The following is a 22,959-nucleotide window of genomic DNA, read 5'->3' on the forward strand; positions in this document are numbered from 1 at the left end:
AGCCGGACCCGCCTCTGGCCCAGGCCGAGCCCCTCAGCGACGGCGGTAGCGCCTCGGGGAGAAGAGATTTCAGAAGGGGAAGGCCCCGTGAGGGAGTCGGGGGAGTGGGATGTGAGAGGAACCCCTCTGCGGATGCCGAGGTCAGGGAAGGAGGAGGGGATGCCCCCGCAGCCCGCGGGGAGGCGGCAGGCTGTCCCCCCCAGCCCGTGGAGGGGAGCGGGGGAGCGGATGTCCCCCAAAATGGCCGCGACTCCCGCGCTGGAGCAGTCTGTGACGGAAGGACTGCACCCTGCCTGTGGAAGGGACCCGCGCTGGAGGAGTCTGTGAGGAACTGCAGCCCGCGGGAAGGACCCACGCTGGAGAAGTTGGTGAAGGGCTGTCTCCCGCGGGAGGGACGGACCCCCCGGCGGAGCAGGGGCCGAGCGCGGAGTCCTCCTCCCCCTGAGGAGGAAGGAGCGGCAGAGACAAGGGGTGAGGAACCGACCCCAGCCCCCGTCCCCGTCCCCTGTTCCCCTGCGCCGCCGGGGGGAGGAGGTGGAGAGAGCGGGGAGTGAGTGGAGTTGAGGCGGGAAGGCGGGAGGGCTCCCCGGGGGGAAGCTGTTCTCAGGCTGGGTTTTGCTTCCTCGTAGCCTTGTTGTGATTTGATGGGTAGCAGGTTACGTTGATTTGGTTTCTTCCTCAGGTTGAGCCTGTCTTGTGACCGTGACCGCAAGCGGGGAGTGATCCCTCCCTGTCCTTGAATTTGAGGAGCTGTAAGTCAGGTCTTCTGTTCTTCAGGGGTGGGGAGGAGATCTGACTGAAGGGTGCTAATTGTACTTTGTCAGTGGAGCTAGGCTTACAGATGAGGATGGGTTCTCTGAATGACATGCAAGAGGCGCCTGGTGACTCTTGGAAGTAAGTGTAAAAAGGCCATCCATAGAAATATTTTGGCATTTGAATGTCTGCTGGGAAAAGTTGCAATTTCAGCAGAAAAGAAGTATGTTTTTTTGATAGGCGCCCTTCAGTGATATCTCAAATCTGTAATTTAAGCACTAAGAAACGCAACGATTACTATTGTATTGATTTGATACTTTGTTTTCTGGTTAGTTCTTTGGCTTCAAATACAGGCACGCCAATACATGCTAAGCTGGAAGTTAATGTGGAGAGGGTGGTTTTTACTGAGATGTGAAAACTCCCTGTTCTGTAACCAAATCTTTTTATGGGAAGCATTGTGGTCTTGGACTTGGAATGAGCTGAAAGTTAGTGCTTATTTCCACTTGGAGCTTTATTTTGGGTTTTCAGGCTTAATCCCAAACTGGTGATGATGCAAAGGTAAAAAGATGAGAGAGCGTCTTTGTTTTGCAGACTGCTGAGAGGCTGGGCAGTAGGCCTATGAATGTATTTTGCTGACTGTCTGGTTTTGCAGGGTTTAAATGACAGAACTGCTTGTGGAACCCCATTATCGGTGGGCTGACCGGCAACCTCAAGGCAAGGCCAAAGCCGACCATCATCAGTGGCCCGAGACCTCCTGAAGAAAGCTTAGCGGATGAACTAGCAGCAGTGGACAGTCCTGAGGCATTGGTGAAAACATCTTTCAGGTCTGGCGGATATGAGCTTACTTTTGTTTATCCTTGAGAGGATATGTTTTTAAGATGAAGTCTGCAGTGTGGGTTTGGTGGGAGAAATCGGTCCCAAAGGATTCCGCAATGCTGCGTATCTGTACTGAACAACAGTGAAAAAAGAGGTCCATAAGTAATACTGGCTGGACTTGTCCTTTACTTCTCTGACCTCGTTAGCCTTCCTAAAAGATGAAGAACTAGACAGATATAAAGTCTGTAACTAGTCAAAATGGTCAGGAGAGACAGCTCACTCTAGGAAGATGTCTTTGAAGGTTGGCACTGTTTCTTCTGAAAGTGGTTTAGTGGTGAAGACTTGCGCTTTAGGTCAGATGATGTGCTTTATTGATGCGAGGGAGAGCTAACCCTTTTCCTGTTGATGTGATGTCTTGAGAACTGTCTAGCATTAATTTATTTTGCCAAGGAGAAGGATTCTGGCCAGGGGCTTGCAAGCAAGCGATCGCTGCTGTTGTAAAGTGTGTGATAGATCTATTGCTGGGTTTTCCTACCTCTTATTTAATCGTGTGGACGTACCGTTGTCCGATGTTTCTTGGAGGCATGTTTTCTGAAAACGATTTTCTCAAAGTGAGGTAAACTGGAGAAGCCGAGTGATCTTTGACCAAAATGTGAAAATTGGCGTGCCCAGCAAAAGCGGAGTGAGTGGCAGAATTTATTTTTTCCAAGTGTTTTTCGAGCCTTTTTTTGGTCGTTGTTGAAAACCTACGCTCTACTTTTCTTTTCTAGTACACATACATGTGTGCAAGCATGAAATGGTTTTTGCTTTGGATAAATTTCTCTTGACTCCAGTGATTTTGATTATACCTCAGTCTGTCAAACTTATTTCAGTCTTTGTAGAATTGTGATTTTGAAGGCGCTGAAGTTCAAGTCATTGTATTAGGTGGTAATTTCAGATACCTTGTTTATGCTGCTTGACATTTAAAAACATGTTACCACAAAGTGAGTTTGTCAGTCTATATAAATGAATCCTGTAATTCCATGGAGCGTTTTCATCCTTTAATATTTCCATTGAAATGATTCAGGACAAGTGTTTCAGAACCTTCTATGGTTTTATGGTTTTATGGTGAGCCCTGGTATTGAATGGCTTTTAAACACTTTGTGTCTCTGGTATTTAAAATGTGTAATTTCAAGAGATCTAACTCTTTTTCAGCTTTCACTTCTGATACCAGATTCTGGGTATCTGCAGTCCTTAGGTTGCCGTCGTCACGATAATTTCAACCTTTTTATATGCCCAAATAATGTCAGAGCGTTTCAAGTGGCATGATTTGATCATGTGAGTAGGGGTGACTCTTGGAAGAAGTGAGCTTGTACATAGCATGAAGGGTTGGAAAATGTCATTAAGCAAAATAGTTTTGCTCATGCAGTTTAAATGGCTTTATAAACATTACCGAACCTTTGTATTTCACCAGTAGAGCAATTACTGTACAGTGTGGCATTTTTGGAGGCTTTTATAGATGGGAATCCAAACAAATTGTTGTTACAAAGTAAATTTTAATTGTCTAGTTTCATAAAGAAAGGAAGCCCTGTGTGCGCTTGAGCTGTGCAGGGGAGTGGAAGAGAAGAGGGTACGTTGCAATTACTGTCTAAAGACACGAGAAAATAAGAACACTGTGGTGTTTTGACTGAGTTTGGGATCTTGTTGATATTATGGTGCAAACTGGGGCTTAGGAGGCAGTAGCATCTTTTGTATGATGGGCTGCATGTTTGATTCATCAAGGTCGTCTGTGGGTGGTGATCTTCAAGTGCTTCCGAGACAGAGTTTGCCTGGTGTGTCTGAGGGTAAGTGATTGCCTGGCAAGCATGGGCTTTCCTTGTTTCTTGTTTACTAGAGGCTAGTGGAAGATCTTGCTACCCTGTTGCCTTTTGGGGACTGAACTGTACTTTCCAAGTTGTCCGGTTCAGCATGTCTTAATTGGGAATCTGGTGGCTGAATCTCAGGGGGTGCGTGGGGCCACGTTGGGCTTGCATGAACTGGTTTTACAGAGAGAAACACCAGGCCTTGCTTTCGAACGTGACTGCTACGAACTGTAAAATGCAGCGACTCCCTTGCTAGTTCTGATTCACTGCTGTTGGAGCAGTGTATGGCGAAACTATCCCTTCCATGCGCAGCTAGAAAGAGAATGCCTCTCCAGTGTCAAAGGAGTGATGCTTGCTTGTGATTGCATATCTGTTTACGTGAATACATACAAGCAGCATGAAATCCCAGCTCCCACCTCTTGTATTAGATCTTGTTTTCTACTGTGCGGTACTTATTGTTCTGTAGCTTGGAAAATTAGGAGGAGATCTATGTTTGATTTTGTTCCGCTTCCAGATATGAGCTTGAAATGCATTTAAACCTTATGGAAGGAGGAATGTGACTATTTCAATCATTTTGGTTGTACTTTTCCTGCGGTAATAATCCATCTTTAAGATGTAAAGCAAAACCCAAATGAAACCGACCCCCTCTCTATACCCGGCATAAGTCTAGTGCACGATCCCTCCCTAATGAAGAAGTGTTCCGAAGGGTCTTGATTGTCTTATACAATTATTTTACTATCTCTTTTCTGAAGATACCAAGAACCAGCCCCAGATTGGTCTATGCAAGGCTGATTACCTTTCTAAAGAGAGAATTGAAAGAGTTTGTAGTATCATCTTGTTTGGAATATTGCAGTGAGGGAGCAGTTGTAAGTAATTTTGTGTCTTGACTAGTTCTACTTCTCCAGTGCTTAAAATGTAGATTTAAAATCCATTCTCACTGGCATTTAGTCTGTTTGCCTAGTAAAGGCAGGGGAGGCCCCAACTGGAATTACGTTTGAAAATACAGTGGACTATGGAGAATGGTGGATTATCCCCTTTTGACAAGGGAAAAAAGTATCATGAGACACATAGAAGTGATTAGCTTCTTGGCCCACACTTTATGCAACAAACCCGATATATCCACTGTCTTTCTTTGCACCAAGATGCAAGTTCACAATTACAGGGGCTGTGATGCCTTTCTTTTTGAATAGCTGTGCGTGGATCAGCATCCATGTACGTACAATGGTTGGCAGTGGCTGTGGACTGATGCCAGTGTGGAATATTAGGTGGTGGGCGTACGGCCTTGTCCGGGCTGCGTGATCTGGTTGTTGGCTGGAGATGTCAGCGGTTGCCGACACTGAAGCCTGTAACTCGGAAACTCTCTTCCCGGATCTGCTTTTTGATCTGCTTGGTCCCTGTAAAGAGTAGTGGTGGTATTGTTCTTGGTAAGAATTAACAGTGGTAATTACTGAGCTCTTTGGGAGACTGTGTAGTAACTTTACAGCCTGCTTTAGCTTCTGTGTGCCGCTGCCTGGCAGCGCTACCCAAGCAGGCATTTTGATAATGCTGGGCTGGCACCCAGCAGAGGGAGCAGAGAAACGAGAGACAGTTTGGGTGCTGTTCTCCCAATACCACCTAGAAGTTTGTGGAAGTGCTTTATATTGGAGGGTAAGAGAGAAACTGCTGCGTTTGTCCCCAGACTGCTGCCTGGAGTGAACCAAGTCACCAGGGTGGCACTGTTCCAGCGGAAAACTCGATGTGTCCAAGATGTCATCATTTCTGCTAGACTTGATTGGTTTTGATGTACGGGAGAGACGGGCTGTTCTTTTGAGTCCGAAGACCCAGGACACTGGATTGGGGTATATGACTGCGGTGGTGCTTATGGGTTGTAATGGCTGTGCTGGATCTTGTGGCAGGAGAGATCCCATGGTACAAGGTGACGGTGACATCCAGGGAGGAGTGGAGATGCTCGCCTGAGACAAAATGTTCAGTGCAACCTGCCATCCTGGTCCAGGGCCTGTGTGACAGCTGAAGTTGGTCTGGAATCATGGAGTAGTCCGGCTGGCTCCATCTAGCACATGGGGGCTTGGGGCAGCAGTGATTCCAAAGTGATCAGCCAGGGTAGCAGGCAGCTGAAGAGTCAGCAGGTGAGGCAAAGACCCTCTGTCCTGTAGCAGACAAGCCTTACGGGATACCTATGTAGCTATACTGAACTAGGAAGTGATATATATCATCTGTTACTGAGGCCATATGTCCTGGGAACCAGAAAGGCAGATTGAGTTCCTTCAAGGTCAGAGTGTTTTTAAGCTCAAGGCTTGCATGGGTTCTTAATTGCTGTCACCTTTCAAAATACTTCTAGCTTGAGACTGGTAACACCCCTGCTTACCTTAATAGCTGCTTTTCCTGTGTCAGCTGCAAAGTTTCTTTATCTTTCCAAGGAGGGTTTGCTTTGCTTCCCTTATCTGCTTCTGTTCTGCTTTGGGAGTCTTAAATGGGCCTGGCAGCTAATCTTCCTGTATTTCGGGTTCGGCTGTGAGTGATGTAAACTGTTGCTCATGCCAGCGACTGGCCATTTGATCGACAGGATAGAGAGGATGCTGCAGCGCTCCAAATGCGAAAACTTCAGTCACAGCACCGCGTGCTGGGAGTCAGCCCACGAGGCTCAATCATGTGGGTCAAGGTGGCATCAGTGGGAATAAGGGGTACGAGCCAGCCTTCCCCCTACCTTGCCTGAGTCCTAGCAAGAGCCCATCTCTAGTGAGCTGGTGGAGAGGGACCTACAGGACTCCTTTAGCACCTCTCACGTTTTGACACTCTCTGGGCAGCACCGAAGCTTGGCTGTAGCTCCCTAAGCTAGTATGTGAGGTCTGAAAATCAGAGAGGGAGGTGATGCTATGCGGGAGAGCTGTGACCATGACCGCAGAAGAACAGGAGTCGAGGGCTAGTCGTGGGGTAGAATAAAGCCCGCCTTCCCTCCCAGGTCTCAGTATTTGTTTATTGCCTTTTTCATTTGGATTTTCTTCTTCTTTTTTTAAAGAACACACAAAAATGAGAGATGACTCTCACTTGCCCTAACTTGTTAAAAAAAAAAAAAAAGAAGACATTTTCTCATTGTTTTTTGTACCCATCTACTGCAGATTCAGGTCTCGCTAAACACTAAAATGTAAGCAGTCTCTCTGAAAACCACCCTTCTCAACATCTTTTTCAATCCAGACTTGTAATAAGGCACTTTACTTGCATTAAAGTTAAATTCATCGGTGTTGTATTCAAACCTGTTGCTTGTTCCTGTTATTTACTGGTAGTCATTATGACGAATAAGAAGGGAAAAATGTTCTGTTCCTTAAGGAAATGGCTCCCATATCATTTGTCTCTCTTGTCTCTTCTTTTAATTGTGGCTCCCTTCTAGGTGCATGTCATGCTTTGTGAGAGCTGTGCACTATTTTCTTGGTGGATTGAGATTTATGAGTCAGAGGGAGAATGATCAGAGGAGAAAGATTTATGCCAGTTACTGTTCAAAGGCTGCATTCTCTCTCTCTTTGCGTATATCCACAGGGGTCCAGGAGGAAAGTGTTTTTTCAGGCAGTTGAAAGAGAAATGGACTTCTCTGTCATTTGGGTTTGGGGGTTTTTTTGGTGTCCCAGTCTTCTTGTTCTTCATAGGATAGATGTATTATTGATGACAAGCAAAGCCGGAGATTCTGTCCCTGTAAATATCAGACACATGAAAAGACCCAAGTTGAGAAATTCACATGGACTGTGGAGGCATGGAGGCAGCAGTGTTTTGGGATTACCATATTCCCCAGTGGATATCTGCAAGTGTTGCACAAGAAAGAAACAACACAGAGAAAATGTAGGATGTGACTGATGCGCCGCTATCCCACGTGCTGCCGAACAGAGACAGTCTGTGACTTCTGTGTCCAGAGCGACTGTTTATTAAGGAGAAAATGTACAATTGTTTTGTATCTCCTTCAAGTGGCTTGGATTACGCAGTTTTGCATGCTCACAGCAGCATAATTCCTCTGGGAATGTCCACCCAAGGAGAACCGATGTGGATGTGCAGAGCTCTGAGGTGTCCTGAGAGTTGTGGGGTGGCAGGGCTGCAAGGCAGCAGGAGCATTTCTTTGCTCCCACATGATGCAGAGGCTGCATGCAGAAATATAATAGCAAATTATAGATCTTTGTGGGTCCCAAGCAGCGTGAAAAATCTGCCCGTTGTCCTTTTAGGCAGTAGTGGGGTGGAGGAAGAGATCTCCATAGCCATACCTGGTCTATGGGTTTTTTCCATGTGGGCAATGAAAGGATGTGCCTTGGCATTTTTGAAATCAGCATTTTCTACTTGTGTGTTTTTCCATCCAGCCTGAATTTTCAGTGATATTAAAGCATCTTTTTACCTTCCCTGGTAATGGAAAAGAGTCTACACTGGCACATATCGCATTGTGCCCACCTCAGGAACATTGTGCTCGGTGAAAGACCTATGATGTAAATGAGCATCAGACTGGTGGATTTACGGGCAAGGAGTTGCACATACAACTGGACTGCTGTAAAACTTAGAGATGTTTTAAAACTAAAAAAGTGTTTTTAAAACCTGAAATCTGTTGTTTGTTTTGAGTGGGCCCATGTTTAGAGGTGGAAATTTTGAGTACAGTGTAAACCAGTTGGAATTACAGAAATGAAGGATCTTACCCAACTGGCTTACCAGTGGTGGAGATGTAAGGATAAAAATGAAACAAATTGCAAGTTAACCTCTTAACACTTTGTTATACGTGTGACAGACAAATCACTGATCTACCTGTGCTGATTCCCATTTCTCTATGATTCATGTGCAAAACCTCCCACTCTGCAGAGTGCGTGAAAGATGGTCAGCCTTTCAAGCCATATCACTGTGTAATCTTTGTATTAATCACAGAACAATAACTTGAAATAACATTCAGGGTAGGTGAAAACAGCATTGGAGTCTAGCCTTTCTGTTGTCATCTTCACCTCTGGAAAGAAACTAAAAGTCTAAGGTGTGTTGCAGTGAAGCTTACAACTTGCAGTTGAGTGAGTAGGTGTATACTTGTTTTCTCACGTTGAGGTATGTTTCTTCAGCTATGACGTAAATAACTGATCATTTGAAATGAACACGTGCATATGTATTTTATAATCTGAGGTGTGTAGTTACAGGACAGTAAGTTCCATGCTGGTGGATAGCAGTATAAAGATAATATACAGCAGGTTTTTCCAATAGCTCACCTAAGTTTATGACTAGAAAACTGGCTTCCAACAATTACAAACTGAGATTCAGAAGAAAAGAAGCCATCAGTACAGTGTGAAGTATTTTCAATGCTAAACTGTGTGCCTGTGTTTTTCCTTTGGAGGCAGGGCTACAAACCATGCAGAAACACACAAGCATACTTGAAGAGCTGCTGACATTTACTACTTCCTAGTAATTTCTTCTGGAGAAACAAACAAAACCCCCATCAAGCCAAAACACACCCTAAGGGGCAATACACTTGTATTTGTCAAGTATGTACAAGTGGAGAAGGACTGTTAAGTACTCAGCTCAAAGGAGTCCTCTTAGCTGCAGATTTTTGAAAACAGTTAATAAAAGCGGCAGCTCTTGCTCTTGAGAAGAGTACTGTCCAGTTTCAGAAGGCAAATCCTCTTCCGCTTTCTCCCTTCTCACCCAGTAAATTCACTGTATCGCGTGCATCTTAGTCCTGTGTTTGTCCACGCTGTGGACAGAGGATGCAGCACCCATCCTGGATGCACCAAATGAGACTGTTTTACCCACCTCGTTAGCCTTTGCACAGGCCTTGTCTCACAAGTGCCAGATTCTGTATGTGTGGGTACCTGTGGGAATCCGATGTATACCTAAGGATTGACCAGTTGATGTTGCCAAAATGAGACAGTATTCAAAGCGAGCTGTGATGAAAATAGCCCTACTAAGATAAGTTGCTTTAAATGACTATGCCTATATGAATGAGTGAGTATTGATAAGCAATGCAGGTAATTAAGAAAGTGTATAAGAAAGGTCTCTGTGCCTACAGAGTGTCTGGCACAGGATGCATGTTAGGCACCTATCCATCAGGTAATTTTAGCAGAGCTTGAACTAAAGCAGACTCTTTTTATTTTCTTTAAAACACTGAGCTTTATTTTTGTTAATACATCTGCCAAGGTTTTGATTAATTTTAGAAGTTCTGATCTCTAATTTGCCTAGTTCTTCAAGCTAAAGAGAACAAGCTTAATCTATGAATATTTACCTTCTGCAACGTGGTAATGCTTTCTACGTCAGCTTTTATGGTATGCAATTTAATTATGGAACAGCTGCATAACAGCTTGACTTAAGATCAGTTTTACAGAAACAGGACAACTTTAGGAATACAGATACGTAGAGCGTATCAATGATGGTTTACTAACTGAAGGGGACATGCAAGAGCATGCTGTGAAATATCATTCACAAAGATATTTCTAAGTGTACTAAGGTGAAATCGTACTGTACTCGGTGAGCAACCTCAAGTAGGATCCATGGTTGTAGTGCGAGGCAGAGGGGCATATGTGTAAAAGCGATGAAATCATACCCCAAGAAGTTATAAATAATAGGGAAGTTTGGTTAATGGGTGTAAACGGTGAATATTGGCAAACATAACTGCAATACTCTTTCTTGGGAAACGGAGAATGAAAGTAGCTCTGCTGCTATTTCGTTGCGAGTTTCTTTGACCTGTGAATCAGCCTGTTGAGCCACAAGACAGCTCTGGAGTAAATTATTGGAATTAATTTTTTTCAGTTTTTCCCTGGTGCTGTTCAGAGCAGAAGGGATGAGATATATACATAGGTATGTATGTTCCAGTTTTGATAAAATGCATTTAAATCTTGAGTGTGTTAAAACTTTGGTCTCGTGGGGAGCAAAGCTTGGGTCAGTTAATGGGTTCTTGGGTTAGATGATGTCTGTCTGGCATTTGATAGCATTACTTGAAAACCAAATGCATGATTTATTTATCCGCTTTAGAGAAGCAGACCTATAGGAACATAGGAAGGCCGAGAATTACATGGACTGCGAAGTATTTTATTTGGGCTTTTGTCCAAAAAACCCCTGCCTTTTCAGTAAACTGGTAAGATGTAAGGGCTCAAAAAATCATCGAGAGAGTGAGTCACCCAGACGGAGTGGAATTCTACCAACGATGCGTTCTGTGGTAACTCTAGTAATATGAGAGGTAGTTGTACCCATTTAGCAGTGCTATTTTTATTTCTTTAAAAAGATGCTGTTGCCTCGTACTGGGAGGAATCCAAGTCCCATAATGGCCCAACATTCCGAAAGTCGACGTGGGGAAGATCAGCTAGTGCAAGTAATTAATCAACAGGCAATACCTGGTGAGGGTGTGTTGGTACGGCTGGTGGAAAGCGCTCTCTCTGTGTGCAGTGGACAGTCTCAGCAGTAGCCCGCTTCTTTGGAGGCAGAGAATGACACTGTCGCTCTTGGCATCTGTTTTGTCTGGGATGTTTTTAGAGGAAACGCGTTTGAAAGTGTACTGGCCTGCTTGCACGTGCTGGAGAGGTAGCTTATGGCTGTTGCTTCCTTGGTCAGGAGAAGGAGGCAGCAGTGCTGTGCGTGGGGTAGGTGTGTAAGCAGGGGGTGAGCTGGCAGCAGGGCTCCTGCCTGCGTACTCCAGCCCCAAGTGTAGCCCTGGCCACAGGTGTCCAGATGTAAGTGTGGGGGCACAGCACGGAGGGAAAGGCCTTGCCCCTGTTGCCCCGAGCTCCTGATGCACCACTGCCTCGGCAGCCTCTGCTGCTCGCTCAGAGCCCTTCCGCAAACCCCACGTGTCCCCCACGTCCTGTCCCAGACTGCTTCCCACAGGGAGAATCTTCCCGCCCCGCTCCTTCCAGAAGGTGGAAGGGGAGTGATTTCGGAGACTATAGTCGCTAATACAGACTTGCCCAGCGAGTCGTCATCGCAGGCGTCTTTGCGCCTCGCCCTGTTTGGCAGCCCCTCACTGCAGAGCCCCTCGCTCTGCTGCAGAGCCCCTCTTCTGCCCCCTCCCAGGCTCCCGCGCCTTCCAGCTCAAAAATCCTGTCTTCTCTTCCAGCCTCAGCTCCTGGCACCGATTTCCAACACTCATCTACCAGCTGTACTTAGAAAAATGTCATTCAGACAAGAGCCCCGCAGCTTAAAAAAAGAGGACAAGGCTGAGAAAGATGGACCCCTTGTAGACTTTGTCAGGCCCTTTATTCATCCTGTGATTAAGGTTGGGGTGACAGAGGTGTCGAACTCTGCAGAAGAACATTGCTGCTGTGGCAGAAGGTGCTTCCGAGGTAGGAGACATCTGGAGCCCGCACGAGCGCTGTTTGGAGGGGGGGCCAAGGGAAAAGGTGTTGGAGAAAGAAGGATGTGTTTCTGCATCTGGTGACCTCTGTGGGATTGTGCTTGTTGTCACAGGGTCATTTACTGTGTTGTTTCAAGGATGAGGTCTTCGTGCTTTTAGTCGGTTAGGAAAGCAGCGGTACTTTGGCTTACACTTCACCTCTTGTTTTTTCTTTCATACTATCTGCGCAGAGAAGGCACAGGCTGGATTTAAACTGGGGCTGCTGTTTTCTCCTGGAGATTGGTGAAACTTTCCTTGAACAGAAAGCAAAAGGAATTTGTTGGAGCTTTTGCAATAGCAGTGATGTGTCAAGGTTAGAAAAAGTCTAACTGCGAGCGGCAGAGGAATGCACTGAAGACGACTCAATATGAGCGATAGAAGTGATTCACTTTATTTGCACAGATAGGTCATATTTATACAGCTTACGATAATTATGCCTACTAGTCCTAATATGATTGGTACATTGCTAATGTTTATTCGTTACTAAAACACACCTACTTGTGGTTTGCAGCTATGTAGGTTCCGCAATTTTCTCATGGGAACTTTCTCAAAGTTGTCTATGAAACCTTGCCAAGGTCACAGTGGATGCAGTTACTTATCTCATTCTTCAGCATCCAGGTGTTGCTTGTCAGGACAGGCTCTTCTTATCTTCTTTTTTCCCAGCGCACAAGGACACAGTATTTTGTAAACTTATGCTTCGTTCCCACATAGCGGCTGGATTGCTCACATGCCTTTGCCCAGCCAAGAAATCCTCAACATCTAACTATGCATCAGGCTCCAGGGTCTGGTGGTACAGGAGAAAAAAGTTTGCCTGAAAATCAAAAATGTTGTCTCTAGAGTGCAGGAATGCGTTTTCCTTTTGACTGTCATGGGAAATGCAAAGCCAGGAACTGGCCCAGCAGTTAACTGATTTGGGGCTTGATTCTTCACCCTTATGCTGAGCACCTTATTTCAGAGGGCCTATTCGTGAAAGCAGCAGTAGTGCTCACAGAGGAGGATGCTGTTCTGTTCAGTAGAGTGGGCAGAACCATCCCTTCTGAGGCTGCCTGAGCTACTGCTTGCTTTGGAAAGCAGCACAGCAACCTTCCTTCCCCTCTGCTATTTTCTTTGTGGGATTTATTTATTAAAAGTGAACCGAAGGATGTGCTGTGAACAGCAGATTAACATGGCTATGCAAATGAAGGCCTCTGGTGTTTGATAACTTACTGAGTGAGTGTGATTGCCTGGTCACCAGCTGTTAGAGTGAATCCTGGCTGAGAACAGGCAAAGGGGAAAGTCATCACTAGATTAAATAAGAAAAAAGCAAATAAACCCATCGATAACTCGCCAACAAAATACTTACCTCCCTGTCATCCTCAGGAATCCATTTCTTGTAGTTCTGCAATTCACTGTTTTCTCTAGCTGAAGAAATGGTGTCATTATATTGAAAAAAAAAATGCTGAAAGGATATATCCATTAAATAAAATTTACATAGAATGTCTTTGTATATAATGTTTTTTTTACCCAGGAATATGAAAGGTACCTTCTTCTAAAACAGCATGGTTGTAGATTAGTTCATGTATTCCTAAATACAGCTAAGTAAGCTGTCAACTTAAAGATTTGTCTAAGTTAGTAGCATTTCTCTTAAATACAGCCTGTTAATGTTAGCATAAATGAACGGAAGGAAGGAGATAAAGAACGCTGTGCGCAACTGTGACACAAGCTATGTTCAAGTGAGACTACTAAAAGAATTAGTAGCCTCAAACAGAAAGGGGGGAACTGATAGCATATTTCCATACATTCTGTATGGTATGTCTAAATATTTTGATGGTTTGAATATTTTGTACCAGCCGTGGAAACTGGTTTGCTGCTAGGTGACTGTAAAAGTGAGATTTGGTAAATAATTGAAGTTTGATTTCACCGGAGCTCTGATTGTTAAAGTCGCTTTCCTTCGCCGTTTTTTTAAATGATGGCTGCATCAGCCGGACAGATGGCACTGTCGAGGGGCTGCAGCTGAGCACCCCTGGTGCTGCTCCAAGCCTGGATGTCTCACCTCTCCAAGGAAGCTGCACCCAGGAGCACTCTGCCACCTGCTCTTCCAGACCCGGTGTTTCTCATTCAAACTGAGATGACCCGTCGCGTTGAGCCGCGTGCAAGTAATTTCTATAGGATTGGCTTAACATGCAGTAGTGCTGTCTGCCTGCGCACGGTTGTCTTCCACCGCTGGTCAATGGGAGTCTCTGCTGACAACTAAAAATGGAATTGAATGGAAGGGAATTGCAAGTCAAAAGGGCCCTGTAATAATTTTAGAGTGCCTGAGGCACCATGCTGAAGCCCTGGCATTATAAATAAGGGTAATGTACTAGAGACTGAATTGCAATCAAAGCAGCTGTAAGAACGTGGAGTGTGCGCTGAGCTTCTTTAAGGTGTGTGGAGTTAGATTATGATCTGTAGGCAGTGCAGGCAAATCCATATTTGCTCACGGACGTATGTAGGGACCCTAAAGCCTGTGATTAGAAAGGCCGAAGGGATGTGGGGAATGTGAGATGAAGGCTCCAGAGCCAGGAGTGAGAGAGCTGTATTGGAGCAGCCCGACCCTCTGGTTGTCTCAAAGTGTTTCCAGGGGCTGAACGGTGGAAGGGGCTGACTCTGTCCTCCCGGCTCACCGCGTCTCATCTCCTGGACCGTCTGTGTGATGATGCAGTCTGCTGACCTCTTGCTGCATTTCACGGTAATTACATCTACCTAAAATACTCTGTTTAAAAAAAAACCAAACCAACCGCTGTTTATGAATAAGGTTGGTGGGAGGATGGGAAGAATCCGAATGTCCTGGGTGAGCTCACTGTTCCTGACATAAACTGGAGTAAATCCAGTACTGTCAGTGGGCCCGTGAGTGTTAACAGCAGCTCATGGCAAATTGCACAGGCTGCCCCAGAAGGGCTGGAGCTGAGTCGGAGGGTCAGGCAGGGGAAGCGTAAGGGTTGGCCTTGGTGCCTGCTGAAGCTGGGCAGATGCTGTGGGCCACCCTTGGGACAGCTGGTACAATGGCACGGCTTGAATAGCTCGATGGTGAGGCGTGATGGCAGGGAGGAGAGCGAGCGCTTCTTGAGTTGGGACTCACTGTCTGATTTCAAGTGCTGGTGGCTGAATTTACCAGCTCAGTGCCTTTATTCCCTTATAACCCTCTCAGCCACCATGGGCTGTGTGTGTCCTGCTTTGTGCCATGTGCAGGATGACAATCCCTTTTTCTGCAAAGGTGAATGGGCTTGGGAAGAACACCAGTTAAAGGGTGCCACGTACTGCTGCGTTTTGGGTGCAGACATACCCACAAATCTTGCTCCCACCAAATTGCATCCTGCAGGGAGAGTTTTGCTGGTAAATGGGTGTAAATGGGTGCAGGCAGACAAGGGGAGGAGGGTCCCTGCCTGGCCCGCAGCTCCCTCCCTCGCCATTCTTGGGGTGATTTGGGGTTATTTTGCTGTGTCAGTGAGGCAAAGCTGGGCTCTCTGGGGCTGAGGTCAGTGGGACCTGAGGAAGGCTGTGATGGTCTTGAGGCTTTGAAGGGCTCTGCAGCGAGCCCCGTCCCCACTGGAGGGGACGCTGGTGGGGTTCAAGATGAAGGCGTTGGAGCCCTTGCTGTCGTGTGTGCCTGTGTCCCCCCCGGCCCCCAAGGTCTGTCGTTGTCGCAGGGGCTGCGTGCTGCTTTCTGTGTGGGGCCGTGCCCGTGAGTCCTGCAGGGACCTGTCTGTCCTGGCTTCCCCACCAAAGGGCTGCTCCCCCTGGGGAAGGGGAGAGGGGAGTCGTCCGTGTGCCGCCCCACCGTTGCCTGCCCCGCTGGTGGTGACTCGGCCCTGGGGGTGGCTCGGTTCCCCTCGGGGCTTTCCCCGGCTCGGATCTGGGGCTCAGCAGGGCTTTTGCACCTCTCGGGTGCTGTTTTTTGGTGCCCCCTGCTCTCCCTCCCCCTCCCACACAGGCAGGGAGCGGTTCTGGAGAATGAGCTTTTAGTTGAAAAGACAAGAGAAAAGGTCCCATCCAAGCTGGTCTAACCCCTCCCTACCCCCCTCCCCGACCTCCCCTTCAACAAATACCCACGCCTCCTCTCCCACCCCCCACTCCCCCCATCTCCATCCCTCTCACCCCTGTCTAATCCCCACCCCCCACACACACACCCACGTTGGCTGCAAGAGCCCTGCGCTTGCTGGGTGGCGTTGGCAAGGAGCTCTGCGCCTGCCTCTTCCTCCGCTTGCCTGCCGTGGCAGGTGGGGATGGTGGCAGGTCCATCCCGGCATCCTCTCACAGCTCCTGGGGCTCCATCCTGATGATGTTGAATATTTCTAGGCTCAGCATGATGTTGCTGAGCTCGGGGATGCAGTAGTCAGGGGTGAGCAGCTCCTCAGGCAGCGAGAGCGAGCTGAAGTCGCGGTTGGGGGTGGCTGCTCCGGTGCCACCAGTGTCCCCGGGCATAGAGCTCCTGCTGGGAGCATCCTGGTTGACCCCCACTCCATCCGGGGAGCAACCAAAGAGCACTAGGGCCTCTTGGAGAGGCACTTTCTCAGACGCTGCAAGTTCACCTACAGGCTCCCCAAGGGCTTGATTGTGGGGGTCAGCGCAGGGGCTGGGGGGGACGTCACTGCCTGGGGGTGCCCCCACATGGGTGGCCATGCCACAGGTGTTGATCTTGGCCAACGGCCCCTCGATGTCCTTGTGGCCGGGGATGGGTGTTGGCATCGCTGGGGGGGCTGGGGCCATCCCTCTCCCCTCTCCGCTGGTGCCAGCAGGGTCCCCAGGCATGGGGCCGCTGCTGGGACCATCCTGGCTGACCCCCACTCCATCCAGGGAGCAATCGAAGAGCCTTAGGGCCTCTTCCAGGAGCATCTCCTCGGACACTGCAAGGTCGCCTGCGGTGTCCCCAGTGGCTTGATTGTGGGTGGCAGCGCAGGGGCTGGGGGAGACATCGCTGCCCAGGGGTGCCCCCACAGGGGTGGCCGTGCTGGGGATGTTGATCTGTGCCAACTGCCCCTCGATGTGCTGGTAGCCGGGGATGGACACTGGCAGCTCCAGAGGGGCTGGGGCCACCCCACTCCTCTGATTTTTGTAGGGTGCGAGGTATTGTGGTTGGCCCTGGGGGGTCCCTGGGGCTGTCCAGGCCAGGGGGGCCCCGCAGCCCCCGGGACCCCACAGGGCAGCACCCAGCAGAGAAGCGGCGCCTTGGCCGAGCGTGGCGGTGGCCGGTGGAGGCAGGTGGGTGGTTGTCCACTGGATGCCAAAGACCCGGGGATCGAAGAGGCAGCCACATGGAGCCCTCTGCAGACCTGTGTGGGTGAGGGGGAGCCGTGCTGGGCCGGGGGGACTCTCCAGGGGCACCCGCCGAGCCGGCCCCCGATGGCCGACATCCCCCAGCTCTGGGCCAGGGGCGTGGGGAGCTTGTGGCTGGGGCGATCCCCATGGGGTGAGCTGCTGTGCCGGTGGGACGGGGTTGCAAATCAGGGAGGAGGCTCGCGTCTAGGAGGTGAAATGGGAGAGGTGGCCCCAAATATTTGGGGAATTCTCTGCAGATGAGCTTTCCTGGGCACGCACCGCCCAGGCGAGGGCAAGGATGCTCACCGGGGCTTGCTGAACCCCCATGCGAAAAGTGCCGGGGGAACGGGTGTGATGGGGATGGCGAAGGTGCCAGAACAGACTGGGGTGCCATACCTGCTGGTGGTGCCTGGGGGGCCTGGGGTGCCTGGGCTGCAGGGAAGGGCTGCTCCCACGCGGGCAGGCGGCACAGGTTGGCTGAGCCTAAAAGAGAGAGACAGGAGCGATGGCCGGCGGTCACCTCCGCTCTTGGTCCCCAAAAGCATCCCTGGCCTGCAGGGGTTGTGGTCGGTCCCTACCTTGAGGGTAGAAGGTTTTGGGGAGCACGAAGGGCTGGAAAAGCTGGGGCGCCGGGGGGCCCCAGGGCCCACGCGGTGGGAGCTGCACTGGTGGCCGCGCCATGGTCCCTTCTGGCCGTTGGCTGCCAAGGACTCTTTGGCGTCTCCCCGGAAGGAATGCGGGGGCTCCCTGTGTTCCGCCCCACCCCCAAGAGCCTCCCCAGCTCGTCCTGGGGAGGGAAAGGGTTAAGGGAGGCTGGGGTGCCCCTGGGGCCTACAGGCGGCTCCCGGGGTCTGCGGGTGCAAATCCTCTTTGCTTTCAACAGTATTTTTCCGGTGGGGGAAGAAGAGCAAGTTGATGCAGCCGAGCCGAGCGGGGACCAAGCTGCAGCCGCAGCCTCCTTGCGCCAGATGGCAAATGCATTTGTGACTGTTGCCCGTGCTTCTGTTCGCTGCGTTGACCGGAGCGAGGCAGAAATAGGAAAAAGGACCTCGAGGGCGCAAAGGAAGGTCACGCGGTGTCGCTCGGTGGCACGCTTTCCCCCAGCCCTTGCTCCAGTAGTGCTGTCAGGTCTTTTAGTCTCCTGATGGGAAAAGCAGCAGCTCTGGATCCCCCTCGGAGGGGGCGGCGCTTTCCCTGGGTGCGTGACACCCAGGAGGAGACGGTACCCACCGCCGCGTGCTCCCAGAAAAGCACTGGATTCTGCCCAACGTCCGGTGTCGGGGTGCTGGGGCTGTTTGCGCTCTACGGGACCCCAGGGATGGGGCTAGTACATCCCCTCCTCGTGCTTGGAGGATTCGGCACTAGCAAGGACACCCTGGTACCAAGGACACAGGCCTCTCGCTCCCGCTGTGCGAACAGTGTGTGGCCTGGGGAGTCGGGACAACTGCCGTGAACCGGAGGCCAAAGATCTCTCCTGGCCTGTATCCTGTTAATCAAAGAGATTGCACTCTGTTTGTGAGGCACCTCTGGCTGCAAGATTGTGCAAGGCCATCTGCTGCGTAACTTGTGGCAGGGACCGATGCTGGGGGTGTGAAGGCAAGCGCGCTTCTAAAACCATAAAACTCCGTTTCATTTCAGAGCGCAGCTGAGCCGCCCCGCTCCTCAACACTCTGCCATCTGCACCGCTGTGGCTGGGACCGGGCGGTGCTGCACATCCCAAAGGCCACCAAGTCACACCCGCGTCCCTGCTGCTTTGCCGGGAGCTTCTGCGATGCGAGCGATGTTCTGGGGGCTGATCTCTTGGACTGCAGCTACGCCATCCCTGACGGGCAGCTGGTCAGGAGGGTTGTGTCCCAGGTGGAATTCCAGCTCTCTGACGAGAACCTGGCCAAGGATGCTTTCCTCCTGAAACATGTCCAGAAGAACAAGATGGGCTTCGTCAGCATCAAACTGCTGACGTCCTTGAAGAAGGTAGGCAGCCCGTCGCGTTGGCCAGCCGGGGTGGGAAGTGGCCTCCACGTGGAGGATGCCTGGGTGTCTGGGTGTGCTCTGGCTGTCTGCGGTGAGGTGGACGGGGAGGTCCAGGCTCTGCTCAGGCTGCCTGTGTCCCGGCAAAGCGCTGGTGGTGCAGAGCTGGGCCCTGCTCTCTGCCTTCAACGTGCTGCAGCAGTTTGCCACCCAGGGAGGGTGGCTGGGGAAGCGGTGAGCAGTCCTCAAACCCCAAGCCCAGGGCTGGCTTCACCTCTTCTGCCCGTGGTTCCCCCAGGCTGCTGTGAGAGAGGAGAGCTCGTCCTCCGGCGGTGAGGCTCCTTTACGTTTGGGTTTGGGGCTTTCTCTTTTCTTTTGTTTTTCATCACGACTAGATGAATGAGCAGCGCAGTTTATTAAAGCAACGGTACAGGTGCTTTTGGATTGCCCGTGATAAATAGACTGTCTGCAAAGCACGTGCAGGTGGCAATACAGTTGCCTACAAGCGCATGAAATGATGAAAGAAAAGAGCTCTAAAGAATTCTAAGTTTCCCGGGGAAGCACTCGGTACAGCCGAGTGTTTGAATCTCATGCAATAGGCATCCCTGTGGCGGGGGGGGAGAGAGGCTCAGCTCATCGACTGATCCCAGAAGTCAGCGATGTCCTCCCGACTTGTCTGTGATGGTGTCTTCCCTGACATTTCTCCTCTCTTAAGCCCTTTTATGTTTTCTGAGTTTTTCGGTGGAGCTTGAGTGACTCTAGTCATACATACCTTTCCTTTGATTGGTATAAAGTTCTCTCGGTTTGCTTTTAAAGGTATACGCTGGAGAAAATTCAGAGCATGTGCTCAGTGGGGGGGTGGTCGCACCTTGGAGGTGGGTACCTTTGGGGGTGGAGGTGTGTTTTGGTATTATAATGAGCAGAGTTCACCCAAAAGACCTGCTGTTGTGTGTGAGTACCCCAGAAGTGGGCACGTGTGATAGAAACCAGAAGTGTAGGGCGTTAGCTCGACAGAACCGCCGTTATTTTACCTCCTTGCTTCAGTGGATTCAATGCAGGGACCAAGCGCTCTCATTCCGATCGTTCCGGTTGCCTACCCCTGCGATCACAGAGCCTGGCCGCGGGGTCTCGGCTCCGCTCCACCCTCCGTGTTACTTTTCAGAGTCAGCGTACCAAGCTTCCCCGGTGTTGCTGACGTCCAAAGTTGCAGGTCACGTTGCTTAGGGAGCCACCATGGAACCGATCCTTTATGTGTGCACTGCGTTCCTCCCCGGAGGTTCACCTTCCCTTGAGGGGCGGCGGGGGGCGTGCGTCGTACCGACAAGTCACCTCCAGCAATCATTGCACGGGCTGTCGCTGTGCCCAGGAGGCCCGGGGGTCTCTCCCTGCCCTTGGCGGCCATGCCCTGGGCCCAGCTGCTGGGTGTCCCTGGCGCCTCCTCTGCCACTCGGCTCGCAAGGAGACGCCTGGTGCTGTTCCTCTTCTGTCGGGTCATGGCAGGAACCAAGCGTGCAGCGCAGAGACCGCCCTTATTCGCTGTCCCCTCTCTGCGCCAGAGCTACAGCCTATGTGGCCCCGCAGCCAGGAGGAGCAGGGACTTGATGTGGCTGGACACAACCCCTTTTCGTGGGGCGTAAGGGGGGTGATTTCGGCAGCCGCAGCCTGGTGGCAAGCCAAAGCGTAACCAGAGCCATAGGTTGGGATGGTGGGTGCCAACAGCCCGCCACGGAAGTAAGTCAGGCTTTGAGAAACAAGTGCGCGGAGGTGACCCCGGTGTGGTGGAAGGAAAGGTTGGTGGTATTCAGACGTGGACCATTTGGATCCGTGACCAAAGGCCAGCCAGGCAAAGGACAGACAGCTCTTCCAAACTGTCAAAATAGCCCATTGCTGCTATTGCCATCACAACCCCTTGTCCCACTGAAACCCAGCTGTGCAGCCTTTCTATTAAACACACCCGTTGGCCGTGTTTATAGGGGATACCAAAGGCGCTTCAGCCATGGGTGAAACTTCCACAGCTCACCTGTGACTTGAACCTTTCCGAGAGTTCTTTGCCTACCTCGGTTTGTGGGAAGATGTTCAGATCTTATCTGAAACCCTGGCAAGTCTCCTTTTCCTTTAGGATTTAGTATTTTGAGTACTGAGAGATTAAGAGAGGTACTCTCCTTGCCATTTTGTGCGTTGGTGCCAAAATGGATCTGTACCTTCAGACTCTGTAAATGAGGGCATCTAGGCCACAGACGTTCCTTTGGTTGTGGTGCTGCCAGAGGTGAAAGACAGGGGTTTGGTTCCCTCTGCAGGAACTCTGCAGAGATGTAGAGAGCATGCACGGTTTCCTCACCGTTCCTTACCAAGGCACCAAGGGACATTTGCTACCACACTGTCAGGGGAGGTTTGGACTTGACGTGAGGAGACATTTCTTTCCCAAGAGGGTGGTCACACCCTGAAACAGGCTTCCTGGAGAGGTGGTGGGTGCCCCATGCCTGTCAGTGTTGAAGAGGCTTTTGGACAATGCCCTTAATACCATGCTTGAACTTTTGGTCAGCCATGAAGCGGTCAGGCAGGAGGACTAGTAGGGACTTGTAGGTCCCTTCCAGCTGAACTATGTTACTCTCACTCAGAATGTGAAAAGAGAAAAAGAAACAGGTTTTTCCCACTGTGTTGGAATTTGACAGAAAGTAAATTAAAGATGCCTTGTCCAAAGTTGCACAGCAGTTTAGCAATTGCATTTCAAACCCGTGTTTTGGTAGTTGAAGAAATTACACTGCCAATAGAGCTGTTTAGGAAGAAAAAGGAGTAGTTTTGCGGAGGATGTGTGAAGGGCTCTAGAAAAATATCTTTAAAGAGTCTGTGGGTGTTTCCCATGGAAAGCACTGATTTTGTTTGAAAGCTAAGGCTCTTTCAGCTTGGGCATCTTTTAGTTTTAGAGCAAAACCTTAGTATTTCTCAGAGGAAACAGGAACTTGTACAAATTGAGTCGAATCCTCAGCTTCCTATTTAAAAATGTCTTTAAGGGAAATGTACTATCAGGCCACAACTGTGCAATGGCATTAGTCCCTAAATTAATCCCAGATGCATACCAGTTCACAAGGAAGCCATCTACTTGGTTGTCTGCTTTATGAAATCTCCCCTGGCCTGTAAGGCTCACATTGAATCCCATCCTACCATCACCTTTAACACACTTGTTTTACCCATGATTTATGCTTCATAAAATGACCTTCCATAAGTGTTAGCAACTCCAAGTCAGCACCAATTCTTTTGATAAAAATAACCTGCTACGATTGTCTGAGCAATCATAGTTAAATTATACCACCACTTCCATACAGTTCTGTAACAATATTCCTCTAGTGGTTCTGATACAACAGAGCTTCTTTATCTAAACAGTTAATGGCAACACCCATCGATAAGTAAGGAACACATAGATCAATATACTTTTCCAGGGGAAAATATTTTAAAGACTGTCCATTAGTAGAAATCAAAAGGCAAAACCCCTCAAAGTCTGGAGGAAGATGCAAAAGTGCTTCTTTGCAAGAGGGTTTTCGTCCACTCTTACTGAAGTCAACTGAAGGGAAGATCTGAATAAAGCCACGGTGCCTTCTCCCACCCGACTCTGACCATTCACCGAGATCCAGTGCTTAGCGCTGTTCCCAAACAGTTTCCACTGAGACTGGATGAACTGTCAGATGCTACCAAGATTTATAAGCTTAAGCTCCCAGTCTCTCCTGCCCTTTCCACATCCACTTCTTCCCTTTCTGATAAGGCATGAATCATCATCAGAAATCACTCTCCAGCCCATTAACAAACTAAACATTGCACAGGCTCGTAGAAGTACACGGGTGACTATTGTTACATCTGCCTCCATATTAGAGGGATCAGCACTGTAAAAATACCTGCAGTCAGCAAATATTCACGTTGCATTTATGAGCATCTTCATTCCAGTACACCCATTATGAAACAATATTATCGTGGTAGGAAGGCTAGGTAGGT

General features: G+C 49.5%; 1 protein-coding gene across 1 annotated transcript in view; it reads left to right on the top strand.

The window, feature by feature from the left end:
- Positions 1–17,975: 17,975 nt before the first annotated feature.
- The window catches only part of LOC142027860 (electroneutral sodium bicarbonate exchanger 1-like), a 37,038-nt gene continuing 32,054 nt past the window's right edge, over positions 17,976–22,959 (top strand). Inside the window, exons 1-2 of the mRNA XM_075022059.1 lie at positions 17,976–18,074; positions 18,646–18,978. Of these exons, the coding sequence (XP_074878160.1) occupies positions 17,976–18,074; positions 18,646–18,978 (432 nt within the window). The remainder of the gene's footprint in view (positions 18,075–18,645; positions 18,979–22,959) is intronic.

Source organism: Buteo buteo, unplaced genomic scaffold (genome assembly GCF_964188355.1).
Source record: "Buteo buteo unplaced genomic scaffold, bButBut1.hap1.1 HAP1_SCAFFOLD_74, whole genome shotgun sequence".
Taxonomy (NCBI): domain Eukaryota; kingdom Metazoa; phylum Chordata; class Aves; order Accipitriformes; family Accipitridae; genus Buteo; species Buteo buteo.